Source organism: Gekko japonicus, unplaced genomic scaffold (assembly GCF_001447785.1).
Source record: "Gekko japonicus isolate JY-2015 unplaced genomic scaffold, Gekko_japonicus_V1.1 scaffold2086, whole genome shotgun sequence".
NCBI lineage: Eukaryota > Metazoa > Chordata > Lepidosauria > Squamata > Gekkonidae > Gekko > Gekko japonicus.
In genome coordinates, this window is record NW_015165308.1 from 252,347 (window position 1) to 269,366 (window position 17,020).

At 50.4% G+C, this 17,020-nt stretch overlaps 1 protein-coding gene across 1 annotated transcript in view; it reads right to left on the minus strand.

The window, feature by feature from the left end:
- ATG16L2 (autophagy related 16 like 2) overlaps positions 1-17,020 on the minus strand; it is a 74,485-nt gene that overhangs the window by 20,538 nt on the left and 36,927 nt on the right. Inside the window, exons 6-10 of the mRNA XM_015410460.1 lie at positions 16,762-16,827; positions 9,269-9,364; positions 6,230-6,292; positions 4,822-4,930; positions 3,409-3,514 (exon numbers count right to left, since the gene is read on the minus strand). Coding sequence (XP_015265946.1) covers positions 3,409-3,514; positions 4,822-4,930; positions 6,230-6,292; positions 9,269-9,364; positions 16,762-16,827 — 440 coding nt within the window. The remainder of the gene's footprint in view (positions 1-3,408; positions 3,515-4,821; positions 4,931-6,229; positions 6,293-9,268; positions 9,365-16,761; positions 16,828-17,020) is intronic.

The following is a 17,020-nucleotide window of genomic DNA, read 5'->3' on the forward strand; positions in this document are numbered from 1 at the left end:
AGCAGGGGGGGGGGAGAAGGAGGAGGAGAAAAAGAAGGGGAAGAAGAGGAAGAGGGGGGAAAGAAGGGGAAGAAGAGGAAGAAGAGGAGGAGGAGATTGGATTTATACCCCGGCCTTCACTCCCCAAAGGAGTCTCAGAATGGCTTAAAAACTCCCTTCCCTTCCCCTCCCCACAACAGACACCCTGTGAGGTTGGTGGGACTGAGAGAGCTCTCCCAAGAACTGCTCTTGAGAGAACAGCTCTGAGAGAACATCTGAGAGAAAAAGAAGGGGAAGAAGAAGAAGAAGAAGAGGAAGAGGGGGGAAAGAAGGGGAAGAAGAGGAGGAGGAGATTGGATTTATACCCCGGCCTTCACTACCCAAAGGAGTCTCAGAATGGCTTAAAAACTCCTTTCCCTTCCCCTCCCCACAACAGACACCCTGTGAGGCTGGTGGGACTGAGAGAGCTCGCCCAAGAACTGCTCTTGAGAGAACAGCTCTGAGAGAACTTGTGCCTGACCCAAGGTCACCCAGCTGGCTGCACGTGGAAGAGGAGCGGGGAATCAAACCCGGTTATCCCAGATAAGAGTCCGCACTCCTCACCACTACACCAAACTGGGAGGCAGTGATAGGAACTAGGAAGGAATGGGACAGGAGGCACAGGATTGACCTCTTTTTCGGTACCTTTAAAAGTACAGGTAGGACCACTGACTCGCAAGAACTTGCCCCTCCCCCCAACAGAGCAGTACGGCTAAGATAAGGTTACCGCCCCCTGTTTAACAGACAGGGATTTCTCAACTTCCAAGCGCAGCCCTGTTTCTCTGGAAGGCAGAGTGGAAAAAGAAGAAAAGGTCATCGCCGTTGCCTCCACGCCAGCCGCTTAGCCTGGAATGTCCATTATTCATTCACTCAGTTCTTACAGTGAATCTAGGGGAGGCCGTTTCTACAGGACATTACGACATTCCGGTCTTGCTTTTCCATCTCTCTCCCCCCCCCCCCCCCTTTTTTTTTGCTGGGGGGCAAATAAGGGCACAGCAGCAGGAAGAAACGGGGACCTCTGCCGAATGGGACAGATTTCTAAGCAAACACGCGGGAGGGGGGAGGACGTTTTGGATTTGGAGGGGGGAACCGCGTGCTGTACGGAGCCCAACCGCAAATCCATTTTCTTTCTTTCTTTCTTTTTTTTTGCATAACTTCTTTTATTCTAAAGACATCACGGACATAAAAGGGGGAGACTCATCTTTCAATTTCTTCCTTGACAAGCTCGTGCCTTAAATTGTCATACATTTATATATTTCACCTTGTATCATTAGGAATAACAGTTGTAAATATATCAGATTTTAACTTTGTGTGTCCTTAACACGTTTTAAATGTCTCCAGGGGTCATTTCCTGCAGGAGCACACAGGAGCGGAGCTCCAGCAGTAAAGAGCCCAGGGGGGCGGGCACATGCAACAAGCCCCACCCCCTGCACCCAGCAGCCCTCAGTCAGAGCATGAAGCAGCCAGGTAAGTTGCAGAGCCCCCCCCCAAGCCCCCAAGCCCCCCTGGTCCAAAACAGTCCAGTGGCACTTTTAAGACCAAGTTTTATTCAGGTACAAGCTCTCCTTCCTCTGTGAGGGCAGATCTGCACGTCCCCCCCCCCATAGCTAGCAATCCAAAACAGCCCAGGATCTGCACGTTCCCCCCCCCCAATAGCTGGCAATCCAAAACAGTCCAGCAGTGGCACCTTTAAGATCAAGTTTTATTCAGGTACAAGCTCTCCCTCCTCTGCGAGGGCAGATCTGCACGTCCCCCCCCCCAATAGCTAGCAATCCAAAACAGTCCAGTGGCGCCTGAGCGGTGGGTGTTGCCTTCTGACACACTTCCAGTGATGTCAGGGGGTGTGGCCTATGCTAATGAGTTATGCTAGTGAGTTATGCTAATGAGCTCCTGCCCGTTTTTCTACGAAATGACCCCTGAATGTCTCTATTTTACTTGCCATAGTCTTCAAATCACTTCTAAAATCTTAACCATCAATTTTCAAATGTAGTTTCTAGTTGCCCTTTCAAAATTAAAGTCGGTTTATCCATTTCTGCCGTTTCCAAAATTTCGCTGCAAATACACTTGAAGGTGACTGGACCGAACGGAACACGGCCTGCCCGAGGAACTCAGGAAGGCTCTTCCTCTCCTGACTGTCTGCGAACGATGCAAGACTGAATTTTTCAAGAGGGCTTTTCTGCACAGACAAAAGGGTTGCACTGTACGAAATGATTCACAGAGGTACTTGGACGAATTGCAGGGGACTGTGGTCTGTACTACTGTGCTTAGTTTGTGGCGGACTGGCTCCCGTTGTGCGATTTCTCATCATTGCATGTGTCATGCTAACAATTTGCGCTTTGCTTCCGTTCTGTTGCATACCCTTCACTACTTTGAGGAGTCTTAGAGCGGCTTACAATCTCCTTCCCCTTCCTCTCCCCACAACAGACACCCTGTGAGGTAGGTGAAACTGAGAGAGCCCTTTCAAGGACTGCTCATATTTTGGGAGAACGGCTCTGAGAGAACATCTTTGAGAGAACTGTGACTGACCCAAGGTCACACCAGTAGCTGCATGTAGAAGAGTGGGGAATCAAACCCGGTTCTCCCAGATTAGAGTCCGCGCTCCTAACCACACCACCAAACTGGCTCTCTTACCGGGAGGACCTCTGCTCCATATGTTTATCCAATCCCCTCTTGAAGCGGTCTATGCTTGTAGCCGTCACCATTTCCTGTGGCCGTGTCTTCTGCAGCCTCTTTAAAGTTTAAAGGGACTACAGAAGCCTGACAAACGCCTGAGAGGCGGGAGCAACCAGCTGCCACCCCTTGCTGCTTTCCCAAATATATCCGTGATTTTCTCAGGAAAACATTTGGGATGCCAAAATATGCCCGAAAAATAGCAGTAAGTGTTTTCGAGTATATTTTCCAATCGGGTAGATCCGAATGCACACCCCTACTTATCCTCCACGAACCTACCTAGCCCTCTTTTAAAGCTTTCTACTCCTGTAACCATCACTACATCCTCTGGCAGCGAATTCCACATTCTCATCACTCTCTGTGTAAAGTGGTATTTCCTTCTGTCCATCCTGAACCTACTGCCCATCGGCTTCACTGGATGCCCTCGAGTTCTAGTATTTGGGGGGGGGGAGAGAGAAATGTCTCTTTGCCAACTCTCTGCAGCCCGTGGACAATTTTATAAACCTCTATCATGTTCCCCCTTCTTCATTTCCAAGATTGAAAATTAAGAAGCTGAAACAGGAAGAAACTGCAGAGCTGGGCACAGATCTCAGTGGATCAGGAGAGCACGCTTCCACTCCCACTGGAAGGCTACAAGGATCCCTGAATGCTTCTTCTTTCACACCTTTGACTGCTCATCCGCCACGGGAGGGAGCACCCCCCCCCCAGCCACCCTCTTACCTCCAGCCACGCTCCACAGTCTGACGAGCCTGTCCGTTCCACCCGTGGCCACCATGTTTGAACTGGGGCTGAACTTGACAGCGTTGATCTCGGAGAGGTGGGCTTCCTGGAGAGGAAGAGGATAAAGTAGGCTTTAAAGAACCACCCAGGCACATAGGTGCAAAAACCTGCACTTTAACAGAAGCCCTCCCACTGCGGCCCCCCTAGCACCAAGAAGACAGAGCATTCCTTGCCCCAGGCATAAGAACGTAAGAGAAGCCATGCTGGATCAGGCCAATGGCCCACCCAGTCCAACACTTTGTGCCACACAGTGGCCAAAAATACCAGGGGCCGTCAGGAGGTCCACCAGCGGGGCCAGGACACCAGGAGCCCTCCCACTGTTGCCCCCCACAAGCACCAAGAATACAGAGCATCACTTGCCCCAACCTGAGAGTTCCTATCTATACCTTGTGGCTAATAGCCACTGATGGACCTCTGCTCCAGATGTTTATCCAATTCATAAGAACATAAGAAAAGCCAATGTTGGATCAGGCCAGTGGCCCATCCAGTTCAACACTCTGTGTCACACAGTGGCCAAAAATACCAGGGGCCATCAGGAGGTCCAGCAGTGGGGCCAGGACACCAGAAGCCCTCCCAATGTTACCCCCCCAATCACCAAGAAGACAGAGCATCCCTTGCCCCAGACTGAGAGTTCCTATCTATGTTGTTGTTGTTGTTCAGTCACAGAGTCGAGTCCGACTCTCCACGACCCCATGGACCAGGTCCCGCCAGGCCTTCCTGTCTTCCGTCGTCCTCTGAAGTTGGCTCAATTTCATGTTCGTTGCATCTATGACACTGTCTAACCATCTCATCCTTTGCCGCCCCCGTCTTCTTTGACCTTCAATCTTTCCCAGCATCAGGGTCTTCTTCTCCAGTGAGGGCTCCCTTCTCATTGGGTGGCCAAAGTATTTGAGCTTCAGTTTCATTATCTGGCCTTCCAGGGAACAGTCAGGGTTGATTTCTTTTAGGATTGACTGATTTGATCTCCTTGCAGTCCAAGGGACTCTCAAGAGTCTTCTCCAGCACCACAATTCAAAAGAATCTATTCTTCGGTGCTCAGTCTTCCTTATAGTCCAACTCTCGCAGCCATACATTACTACTGGGAATACCATTGCTTTGACCATGCGGACTTTTGTTGGGGAGAATGGTGGGGTATAAAAGAAGCAAATGGAATGAATACATAAAGTATAACTTTTAAAATCAGAGTTATCGGTCGCCAATCTGAATTTGAAGATCCCAGGTGGCTTCATCACCGTTCTTTCCAAGTCTGAGTTTTCACATTCAAAATAAACGGGCGCTGCACAACAAGGGCGGGGAGGGAGGATGAATGGAAGGGGGGGCCTCACGGCATGGGTTCGGGAGGTGGTGACTTACCTTGGTGTCACTCACGACGGAGGGGAGGCAAGCGGCCACACAAGAAGGCAGGCGGCAGTAGTGGTCCTCGGAAGGACTGCTGACCGAATTCCCGCGCTTCAGCCTGAAACTGACCAGAGCGGGAGAAAAATCCGGGGGTCAATTCTTGCTCTGTCCTGGGCCTAAACCACCCCTGCGGTGCTGGGCACAGGATGCCTGAAATGGGGCTGTGCATCAACCCTTGCGCCTGGCCATCAGTAGATCCCAGTTTGGGAAGGCAAGGCTTGAGTCCAGCAGGGCCTTAGAAGCTGACGAGATTTTCGGGGGCACGAGGTGCCATGAGTCAACGCTTCCTTCGTCCAATAGGGACCTCCATTCCGACTTGTATCTGACCAAGGGAGCTCTGGCCCTCGAGAGCTCACGCCTTGAGAATCTTCTTGGTCTCTGGGGTGCTACTGGATTCGAATCTCGGTCTTCTACTGCAAACCGACACACCCTCAAGGAGCACCTCCAAGACTAGCGAAATCTGTGGAGGGGAGGCGCTTTCAGGAGTCACACTGCTCACGTCTTCAGATAGGTGATGAGAGGTGACGCTACTGGACTCTGGCTCTTTTCTGCTGCTCCAGACAAACATGGCTACCGATCTTTATCTCCACGGGAAGCATCACATTTAGCCGTACAGAATGGGAATCCATCAACCTTGTGATATAAGGATGGATGGGCTCTCATTCTAGCAGTATCTGAGGAAGTGAGCAGCGACTCACGAAAGCTCCTCCCCTGCCACAAGTGTTAGTCTTAAAGGTGCTCCCGGACTCTTCGTCTTTTCTCCTGCTACAGACAGACTAACACAGCTACCTATCTTGGTCTGCCTCCCTGGAAGGAACCACATTTAGCCGTACAAAATGGGAATCCATCAACCTTGTGATAGAAGGACAGATAGACTCCCATTCTAGCAGTATCTGAGGAAGTGAGCAGTGATTCACGAAAGCTCCTCCCCTGCCACAAATGTTGCTAGTCTTGAAGGTGCTCCTGGACTCTTGCTCTTTCTGGCTATTCCAGACTTCTAAAATCCTAATGCCTTGCCTACTGAATGTCCCTTTTTGTTGACTAGACCGACTCACATGGAGTTCTTGTAAGAAAGACAGACTAGACATAAATAAATGTACTTATTTCATCAATCTTTAGTTACACGGTTCTGGTCCGTACGAATCCCAAAGGCAAAAGGATCCATATGCTAATAATATTTTTTTTCCTTAATGTGAAGAAGCGTTCTGTGTGACTCTGAAGCTGGCTGCCTACCCTATTGGGCACAGTGGATCCAATGAAAAGCTAGCCTTGAAAACGACTCCTGATCTTGGTGTTTTGTGGCAATTCAATGACACGCCATAGCCAGGAGACGCCGAGCACCCAGACGGAGCGGCCCACTTACTCAAACATACCCTTGAAGACATCCACGTATCGGGTGAGAGTCATGGAGGTGGCGGAGGCAGACCTGAACAAAAAGCCAAATGGGAATGATCAGCGAAGCATGAATGGGGAAAGCGGAAAGCGTTGGGTGGGAGACGAGCCACAGCGGTGGGCACGGGGGAAATCCATAGTGTCAGCTTCTGGACTGAAACGCTAGAGGGAAACACCTCCCTATTTAGTCTGTTCTTCATCCCGCCCTTCCTATGCAAAGTGGTGTATACCTTTCCCCCTTTCTCAGTATATCCTCACAACAATCCTGCGAGGCAGGCCAGGCTGTGAGAAAGAGGCTGACACCAAAGTCAGTGTGGTGCTTATCCACGGAGCTTCCTGGCAGAGCAGGGACTCGAACCCAGTTCTCTCAGATCCTAATCTGCCATTCTGACCACTGAGACACACTGATTGTTGTGGTTACCACATGGGGATGGACTTGTGTGGTTTCCTCATTGCTGGGGCGGCAGCAGATAAAACGCAGGGGCAACAGGGCTTCCGTGTAAGCCGCTCTGAGACTCCAAGTGAAGGGCAGGGTATAAATCCAGTCTCCTCCTCCTCCTCTTCTTCTCTGCCCCACTCTTCCGGCAGCAATTAAAAAAACCCCAGCACTAGAACATTGTTATTTCAACAGACAGGTGTTACAAGCAATGTTCCCTCTAAACTGTGGAGTCTTGTGAGCCAAAAATTCTACTTTGTGAGCTACTGGCATTAAAGTTGTGAGCGAGCAATTTGGCCTTGGAGCCATCCTTCCTGAGCCAAGACAAAAATGTGTGAGCTGGAGGCTAAAAAACTGTGAGCTAGCTCACACTAACTCAGCTTAGAGGGAACATTGGTTACAAGGTCTGTGAATTCTTAGCTTTCGTTAAAAGAGTAGTCTTTGCTGGTTCATTAAAAGAGTAGTCATTGCTGGTTCTGCAACAAACCTCAGGCGGATTTATCTCATTCGTGGTGGAAACGAATCAGAAGCTACAAAATACTGGAAAATTACTCCTATTGTGTTTTCAAAAGGAATCGGTTGCAAGATAGTTGGCAGACCTGAACTTGTGTGCTACTGAATTACCTTATTTCTAATCCAAGCAAATACCGAGTGTTTGTGTTATATGCCGTTGCAGCTACCAGTTTAACCTATTTGCTAAACGATGGAAACAAAAATTCAAACTGGGAGTTCCCCAGGCTGTGAACATGCTAATGGAGGAGCTTTCCTGAGGAGGTTCTTTTGTATATGGATTGTTTCCTGAGCTCCTCCATTAGCATGTTTCACAGCCTGGGGAACTCCTACAAGATAACGACTCAGCCCTACCCCTGGGTCTCACAAAGCAGCGTAGGAACAATTAGTAACTCCTGAAGAAATAGATTCCGGTGGGTTGCTGTGTTGGTCCGAAGCAGCAGAACCAAGTTTGAGTGCGGTGGCCCCTTTAAGACCAACAAAGTTTAATTCTGGGTACAAGCTTTCGTGTGCAAGCACACTAGAAGTGTTGTAGATTTTCCGGGTTGTCTGGCCGTGGTCTTGGCATTGTAGGACCTGACGTTTCACCAATAGCTGTGACTGGCATCCTCAGAGATATAACACAGAAAGATGGAGAACTCTCTGTGTCAAGGTGAGAAGAAAAATGGTAGGCAGGTCATTTATATCTACTCAGGAAGTTGGGGTAGGGCTGAGTCATTATCTGGTAGTATCTCCGCATCTACCAGTTTGGTGTAGTGGTTAAGTGCGCGGACTCTAATCTGGGAGAACCGAGTTTGATTCCCCACTCCTCCCCTTGCACCTGGCTGGATGGCCTTGGGCAAGCCATAACTCTGGCACAGCTGTTCTTGAAAAAGAGCAGTTTCTGTCAAGAGTTCTCTCAGCCCCACCTGCCTCCCAGGGTGTCTGTTGCGGGGAGGGGAAGGGAAAGGAGTTTGTAAGCCGCTCTGAGAGACACCTTTGGGTAGTGAAGGGCAGGGTATAAATCCAATCTCTTCTTCATCTTCTTCTTCTTCTTCTTCTACCTCACAGGGTGTCTGTTGTAGGGAGGGGAAGGGAAAAGGAGTTTGTAAGCCTCTCTGAGACACCTTTGGGTAGTGAAGGGCAGGGTATAAATCCAATCTCTTCTCTCTTCTTCTTCTTCTGTGTTATACCTCTGAGGATGCCAGTCACAGCTACTGGCGAAGCGTCAGGTTCTACAATGCCAAGACCACGGCCACACAACCCGGAAAATCAACAGCAACTAATGAACTCCGGCCGGGAAAGCCTTCAACAACATACTGAACTAAAGTCTGTCACAAATTTTGGCCGGTTCATGGTTTGTGATGTTCACTTCCTGCTGCTCCGCTGTATGAAAACCCTGCCTTCTGCTCCAGAAAGCAGGGAGTAGAAAGCAGGGTTTAAATGGCTCAGAGCCATTTAAACCAAACAGCTGACTGCCGCTCAGCTGTTTGGAAACCCCTGCTTTTGGCTCATCACTTGACTTGCACATGAGGTTGGCAGCTCCAGATTGGGAAATTCCTGGAGATTTGGGGGGGGGGGGGGAGTTTGGGGATCGAGGAGACCTTGGCAAGGTATAATTTCATACAATCCGCCCTCCAAAGCAGCCATTTTCTCCCCGGGAACCGATCTCTGGAGCCTCGAGATCAGTTGTAATTGCAGGCGGTCTCCACCTACCACCTGGAGGTTACAAGCAATGATGAAAACAGCCGTGATGTAGTATTATGAAAATATATCTAAATTATGAAAATATATCTAAATATATCTAAATATATCTATCTGCTGTTTTGCGGTGAGTAGTATTTCTTCAACATGTAATAAAGATGCACACATACACACAACGGGATTTGCACATACTCCCGTTTCACAGGACCGCTTTTTCTAAGTGTGCCGCGTGAATAACATTAGTTTACACGTCAACGATTCTAATCCGTGAAGTTAACACTCAGCGATCCTCCCCCTTCAATGAAACAAATTCTTTCCGTGCCCACTTTCACACCCCATCCGCCTAGGCCTCACCTCAGCCCTCCGCAGGGAGGATTTTACCTAAAGGGCCTTCTCCACGGCTTCTCACGGCTCTCCGGCTTGGGGACTGCAGTCCTGGCCATCTTCTGCTCTTCTTCCTTCCCTTCTTCTGGTTCTCTAGTGAGGGAAATCATGCGGCGGATGAGGACATGCAGACTCCCCACCCATTGAGGGTTTACACATGAAACGGCGGCAAAGTGGCCATCTTTGTTTGAGTACAGTGTCATGCCTGCCCTTGACTTGGCCCCAGAGCCAGCTCCTGACAGCCTAAGAGGGGAGGATTCAGTGCCTTTAAGAGCTGAAGAAGCATCAGGATCTGCACCTACTGTAAGTACTGAGGAGGATAGACAGCAATCTGAGTCAACTACAGGACGGTTTGCACCTGGGACTGAGCAGGCCATAAGCAGCTCACCACCTGCATCTCCCCCACCTGTAAGTAGGCTTAGGGATCAGAGACGTCAGGAGCTGGCTAGCCGACGAAAAGAAGCACGTTCAAGAGGGCGGAGATCCTTGAGCCCTGAGTTTTAACAGCAGCCAGGACCTTGCACAAAGGTGCTAATGAGTTAATGTGCCAGAGCACAATTTAGTAGGGCCTCTGGCCATTAGCAATTTGTGCTGGCAAATTTGATTCTGTGGCTTTTGGACTCGGCTTGTGTTTGGACTGCTCTGGCTCCTGACTTCCAGCTTTGAACCTGACCACGCCCTTGGATTTGCTCCCTGTACTCTGACATCTGGTAACGTTTGACTACAGCTTTGTCTGGTGTTTTGGGACTTGTTTAATGCTCTGCTGACTGCTCTCCCTGGCCGACCTTTGGACTTGTATTGTGACTCCCCCTGTCTGCCTGCCTCCCTGGCTCTACTGTGACACACAGCTGATGCCCGACTGTTGCCAAAAGAGGGAACCATCCAGCATTTACTTCTCGTCGTTCCAAGACCCGCCTGGGGCAGAGCGGCATACCGGGCAGCCATTCTTACAAAACGGACACATTTATTTAAAACATTCATTACCCACCTTTCTCCCTTACGGATCTCGAGAAAGCTTACAATATAAATAAAATACATCATACTAGGCTGGAGACGGCGGATATGGAATTATTTCCTAACTAGTGAGCAAAGCCCGGTGGGTGAAGTTGGAAGGGGGGAGGGAGAAAGGTGCGCCCGTGTGTCCGGCGGGACGGGTGGGTTCGCGAGGCGGAGGGGGGGAGGGAGAGAGATCGAGAAAGTGGGGGGGGAGAAGGAAGGTCGGTGGGTTCGGGAGGTTTCCTGTCCTGTAAACGGAAGGACACGGGCACCCCCTCTACTGGGTGTCTGTGCACCTCTGTGCGTGCCGTCGCCCCGCTTAGCTGGCCCACGTCGCGAGGCCGGTTTCCATGTGCTGGGCGGTCCTCGGTGGCCGCGGCCTCTGCTGGCGCTGTGCCCTCGTCGTGTCCCGATCCTCTTCCCCCCCTTGTCCCGTCGGTCAGCACACCGTGGGCTCCGGACCTGCGGTGCTCTTCTCTGGCCCCTCCTGTCCCCGGCCCTCCCTTGGGGTAAGGCTCGCTGTTGTGTCGGGCGGGGTCGGGTTGGGAGGGGCCCTGGAGCAGCCGTTCTCCCGGCGTTCATGCGGAGTCCCGGCAGGAGCGGCCCCCCTCGCCTCCTCCCCCTCCCCACTGTTACCAAGGCCGCCGTCGCCTCCAGGCACTCGCGGCTCTCGCCTTCTCCCCCAGCAGCGAGGCGACCAGCGCCTCCACCAGGGCGACGACCGCCGTCTCCCGCATGCTGAAAGTCAGCTGCCGGCACTCGTCCGTCCCCGCCGGTGCCATCCCTCGTCGCTCCCCGCTGCGTGAGGCTGCGTCAGAGGCGGCACTCGGAGGACATGGCCAATGGGACATGGGTAAGCCTCTGAGGGACAGCGCAGGCGGCCTAACACTGTGGGTGCGCATTTTCTGTCCCCTGCGTCAGTTTGCGTCTTACTGAATTATTATAAGGGAGAGATGGGTAAACTTTATGCATTTAGTTCTGATTTACAGACAGAGTGCAGTCAAGAGAAATTTATTGCCTTTTGGTTCCCGGTAATCTCTTATTGAACAAAAAAATGATGTCCTCCCCAAAAACAAATTTTATCATGATCTAATTTATTGTTGACCTCCCTGCTATAGTCGAGCGCTAAATGGATTTGTCTTTCCGAGAATATCTACTCTTCACAGATTAAAATGATGTAAACTCTGAATGGGTTTTTATGATTTTAATCTGTTCAATTGCTTTTATTGTCTTTATTGTTTTATGATGCCAACAGCCCTGTTAGCCACTCTGAGCCTCGGCAGGTAGGGCAGGATAGATATCAAATAAATAAATAAACAATCAAACTGGGTGGGATTGCGAATTCTGAAGAAGACAGAGTCAGGATTCAAAATGATCTAGATAGGCTGGAACAGTGGGCTGAGACAAATAAAATGAATTTCAATAGAGAGAAGTGCAAAGTCCTACACTTAGGTACAAAAAAATCAAAGGCACAGATATAGAATGGGAGGGACTTGGCTGGACAGCAGCACACGTGAAAGGGATCCGGGTGTTCCGGTAGATCACAAGCTAAACATGAGCCTGCAGTGCAATGCGGCTGCGAAGAAAGCTAATGCAATCTTCGGATGCACTGACAGAAGCACTGTGTCAAGATCACGGGAGGTGGTCGTTCCGCTCTGTTCTGCTCTGGTCAGGCCTCACCTGGAGTCCTGTGTCCAGTTTTGGGCACCACAGTTTAGGAAGGATGTTGACAAGCTGGAGCGTGTCCAGAAGAGGGCAACCAGGATGGTGAGAGGGTTGGAATCCAAGTCTTACGAGGAAAGGCTGAAAGAGTTGGGTCTGTTTAGCCTGGGAAAGAGAAGGCTTAGAGGGGACATGATTGCAGTCTTCCAAGTATTTGAAGGGCTGTCATGGAGAAGATGGAGCAGATCTGTTCTCTCTTGCTCCGGATTGCAAGACTAGGTCTAATGGGTGGACATGACAAGGGAGTCGCTACCGGCTAAATATCAGGAGAAAGTTCCTGACTGTGGTCGAGCAGTGGAACAGACTGCCTCGGGAGGTGGTGGATGCTCCTTCGCTGGACGTTTTCAAGCGGAGGCTGGACGACCATCTCTCGGGTATGTTGTAGGGCAATTTTTTGGCTCTGCTCCTGCAGAGTGCAGGTGGTCGGACTAGATGACCTGCAAGGTCCCTTCCAACTCTAACATTCTATGATTCTATGAAATGTTGGCTGTTTGTCCTTATCTGCTTTACAATTATCACACCCTTTCCCTCATTTTCCTTGCGTTTGTTTTTCTGATTCTGGACTGATGGACTGCTTTGTTTCTATTTTGTCTGGTCTCGTATCGCTTCATGACAAAAACGGCACGAGAACGGCAGTACAAATATATCAATAAAATACACAAAACAGAGTACGTAAAATACATAAAATTGGATTTTAAATTCAGACACAGGACTGCTTTAGTCTGAAACATAACCAACTTCAGCTGCATCCTAACTATCAAAACGGAGGAGGTCAGGTGCACCTCTCTGGGGAAGCTGCTCCATAATTATGGGCAGGGCTTTTTTTGTAGGAAAAGCCCAGCAGGAACTCATTAGCATAATAGGCCACACCCAGCAGCAGAAACTCATTAGCATATTGGGCCACACCCTCAACAGCACCGCTCATTAGCATATTAGGCCACACCCCACATTACCAGAAGTGTGGTCATCTAGCCACACCCACCTTTTGCTTCTTATTCTGTTGACCTTGTTTGTTGTCAAAACCCAGGGCCTTTTTTGTAGCAGGAACTCCTTTGCATGTTAGGCCACACCCCCCTAATGTAGCCAATCCTAATGAGTTTCTGCTGTTGGGTGTGGCCTATTATGCTAATGAGTTCCTGCTGGGCGTGGCCAACTTGGGAGCCAGCCGGAACTCCGTTCCTGTGCGTTCCTGCCCAAAAATAGCCCTGGTTATGGGGCTGTCACTAAAAAGGCCCTCCTTCGTGGACCCGCTAGACGAGCTTCTTTGGTTGATTGGACAGTCAGGACGTCCTCTCCCTGGGATCTTAATCCCTGGGCAGGAACCTCTGGGAGAAGACAGACTTTCAGATACCCCAGTCCCAAATGTGTGACTGCAATAAAAAAAAGGCCAATGCTATGCTGGGGATTATTAGGAAGGGTATTGAAAACAGATCAGCAAATATCATAATGCCCCTATACAAATCAATGGCGCAACCTAATTTGGAATACTGTGTGCAGTTCTGGTCACCACACCTTAAAAAGGATATTATAGCTTTGGGAAAAGGGCAACTCGAATGATAAAAGGGTTGGAACACTTTCCCTATGAGGAAAGATTAAAGCGCTTAGGGCTCTTTAGCTTGGAGAAACGATGACTGAGGGGTGACATGATCGAGGTTTATAAGATTATGCATGGGAAAGAGCAGGTAGAGAAAGAGGTACTTTTCTCCCTTTCTCACAATACAAGAACTCATGGGCACTCCATGAAATTGCTGAGCGGTCGGGTTAGAACGGATAAAAGGAAGTCCTTCTTCACCCAAAGAGTGATGAACACATGGAATTCACTGCCACAGGAGGTGGTGGCAGCTACAAGCATGGACGGTTTCAAGAAGGAATTAGATAAGCATATGGAGCAGAGGTCCATCAGTGGCTATTAGCCACAAGGTATAGATAGGGGCTCTGAGGCAAGTGATGCTCTGTATTCTTGGTGCTTGGGGGGCAACAGTGGGAGGGCTTCTAATGTCCTGGCCCCACTGCTGGACCTCCTGATGGCACTGGTATATCTGGCCACTGTGTGACACAGAGTGTTGGACTGGATGGGCCTTTGGCCTGATCCTACATTGATCCTACATTGGCGTCTCTTATGTTCTTATGTTAAGCCATGTAGGGCACACTAGAAGTGTTGTAGGTTTTCCGGGTTGTATGGCCGTGGTCTTCGCATTGTAGGACCTGACGTTTCTCCAGCAGCTGTGACCGGCATCCTCAGAGGTATAACACAGAAAGACGGAGTACTCTCTGTGTCAAGGTTTGAAGAAAAATGGTAGGCAGGTCATTTATACCTACTCAGGAAGGTGGGGTAGGGCTGAGCCATTGTCTCGTAGGCGTTCCCCAGGCTGTGAACATGCTAATGGAGGTGCTTTCCTGAGGAGGTTCTTTTGCATATGGATTGTTTCCTAAGGAGGTTCCCTGTTTCCTGAGGAGGTTCTTTTGCATGTGGAATTCTAATCTTATCTGTAGTGCTATTGTCAAATGTAGAGCCTTTTGTGTTTTTCAGGACAGGAAACCATGCTCTATTTATTTTTAATCTCCCTTCTTTCTCGTTGAAATTGTGCTTATGTTTATGAAAGCCTTCGACAACACACGAGAAGCAATGTTCCCTCACAGATGTGGAGTCTTGTGAGCAAAAATTCTACTTTGTGAGCTACCAGCATTAAAGTTGTGAGCGAGCGATTTGGCTGCTGCATAAATTAGTTTGCTCTGGAGCCATCCTTCCTGAGCTAAGACAAAAATGTGTGAGCCGGAGGCCAGAAAACTGTGAGCTAGCTCACACTCGCTCAGCTTAGAGGGAACACTGACTAGAAGTGTCCTTGCGCACAAAAGCGCATACCTTGAATAAAACTTTGCTGGTCTTAAAGGGGCCGCTGGACTCACACTGGGTTCTCCTGAAGAAACAGTTAAGAGTGTGAATCCATCAGAATTGCAATACAAGAAGCAGGGGACTCGCAGAGACCCACAGGGGAGGGGCCCATTGTGCAGCCCTCCCCCAGGCAGTTGCTGAACAGCTAGCCACGAGAATCATACAGGAACTGGAGTAGCCCAAGTCGATGACGCTCCGGTTCAGCCCTGCAGTCTGCAGGTGACACGCCCTCCCCAGCTGCCCCCGCCCCCCCGGGAAGTTAATTAGACTAAAACGTCTAAGTTACAGTGATTACGGTATCCATTAAGACAGGTTCTTTGCTCTTCCCTCAATCACAGACAGGGTCCCCGAGAGAAACCTGTCTCCCTGAAGGAAGGGCGTTAACGTGCAATAACGGAGACAAAAAATAATGGACTCTAAACTGCTCCGTGGCTGGCGCAAGGACGTCTTTGCTCTTCCTCCAATGGACAGGGGAAGCACTCAGGCTGGAACGTGGTTTCCAACCGCTCCAGGTGCGGCCTGGGAACCTCTCAATATTACAGGAGGAGGAGAAGGAGAATTGGATTTATACCCCGCCCTTCACTCGGGAGTCTCAGAGCGGCTTACAATCTCCTTCCTTCCTCTCCCCACAACAGACACCCTGTGAGATAGGTGGGGTTGAAACAGCTCTGAGAGAACGGCTCTGGAGAGAACAGCTCTCAGAGAATGGTGACTGGCCCAAGGTCACCCAGCTGGCTGCATGTGGAGAAGTGGGGGAATCAAACCCGATTCTCCAGATTAAGAGTCCAGGGGTCATTTTGTAGAAAAAGAGGTACAGGAGCTCCTTAGCATTATCATAACTTATTTGCATCTGCCAAACCCCTGACATCACTGGAAGTGTGTCAGAAGGCAACACCCACTGCTCTGGAACCACTGGAATCTTTTGGATTGCTAGCTATGGGGGGTGGTGGAACGCGCAGATCTGCCCTCGCAGAGGAGGGAGAGTTTGTACCTGAATAAACTTTGGCCTTAAAGGTGCCACTGGACTGGATTGGATTGCTATCTGGGGGGGGGGGCTCTGCAACTTACCTGGCTGCTTCTTGCTCCTTGTGGCCTGGGGCTGCTGGGAGCAGGGGGTGGGGCTTGCTGCATGTCCCCGCCCCTTGGGCTCTTTACTGCCGGAGCTCCGCTCCTGTGCGCTCCTGCAGGAAATGACCCCTGACACTACACCAAAATGAAAGAGAACAATTCCCCTGGAGAAAATGGCCTCTTTGGAGAGTAGATTTTATGGCATTATACACATTATACCTGCCTTATACTGAATCAGATCATTGGCCCATCAGAGTCAGTAGTGTCTACTCAAACTGGCAGCCACTCTCCAGGGTCTCTCTCAGGCGGAGGTCTTCCCCATCACCTCTTCCTGCCTGGTCCTTTTAACTGGCCATGCCGGGGATTGAACCTGGGACCTTCTGCATGCCAAGTAGAGGCTCTGCCACTGAGCCACAGCCCCCTCTTTACAGTTCTCCAGGGTCTCAGGCAGAGGTCTTCCCCATCACCTTTTCCTGCCTGGTCTTTTTAACTGGAGATGCTGGGGATAGAACCTGGGACCTTCTGCATGCCAAGCAGAGGCTCTTCCACTGAGCCACAGCCCCTCTTTACAGTTCTCCAGGGTCTCAGGCGGAGGTCTTCCCCATCACCTCTTCCTGCCTGGTCGTTTTAACTGGAGATGCTGGGGATTGAACCTGGGACCTCCTGCACGCCAAGCAGAGGCTCAACCACTGAGCCACAGCTCCTCACCCCAAACCTCTAGGAATTTCCCAACCTGGAGCTGGCAAGCTGGCCCGTTTAGGGAGGGAGCCTCAGCCCCAACCGCCCTTTCCAGGGACCACGCATGACTCACATCCCAATGTCGACGGGCTTCCTGGTGGCCTTCTTCAGCTCCTTGGACAGCCTGCCTTGCTTCACCCTGCAAGAAGAGAAAGGTGAACCGGGGATTATGCAAGGGACTGATTGTCTGTGCACCAGCCCTGGAGGTGGCATGGCCCCGCTTGGCTGCTTCATCCCTGTCGGCAGCTTCCACTTCCACCGACCTGGATCCCGCATGCTGGAGGGAGATTCTGAGGCAAAGAGGTAAGTACACGAGAGGGAGGGAGGGAGGG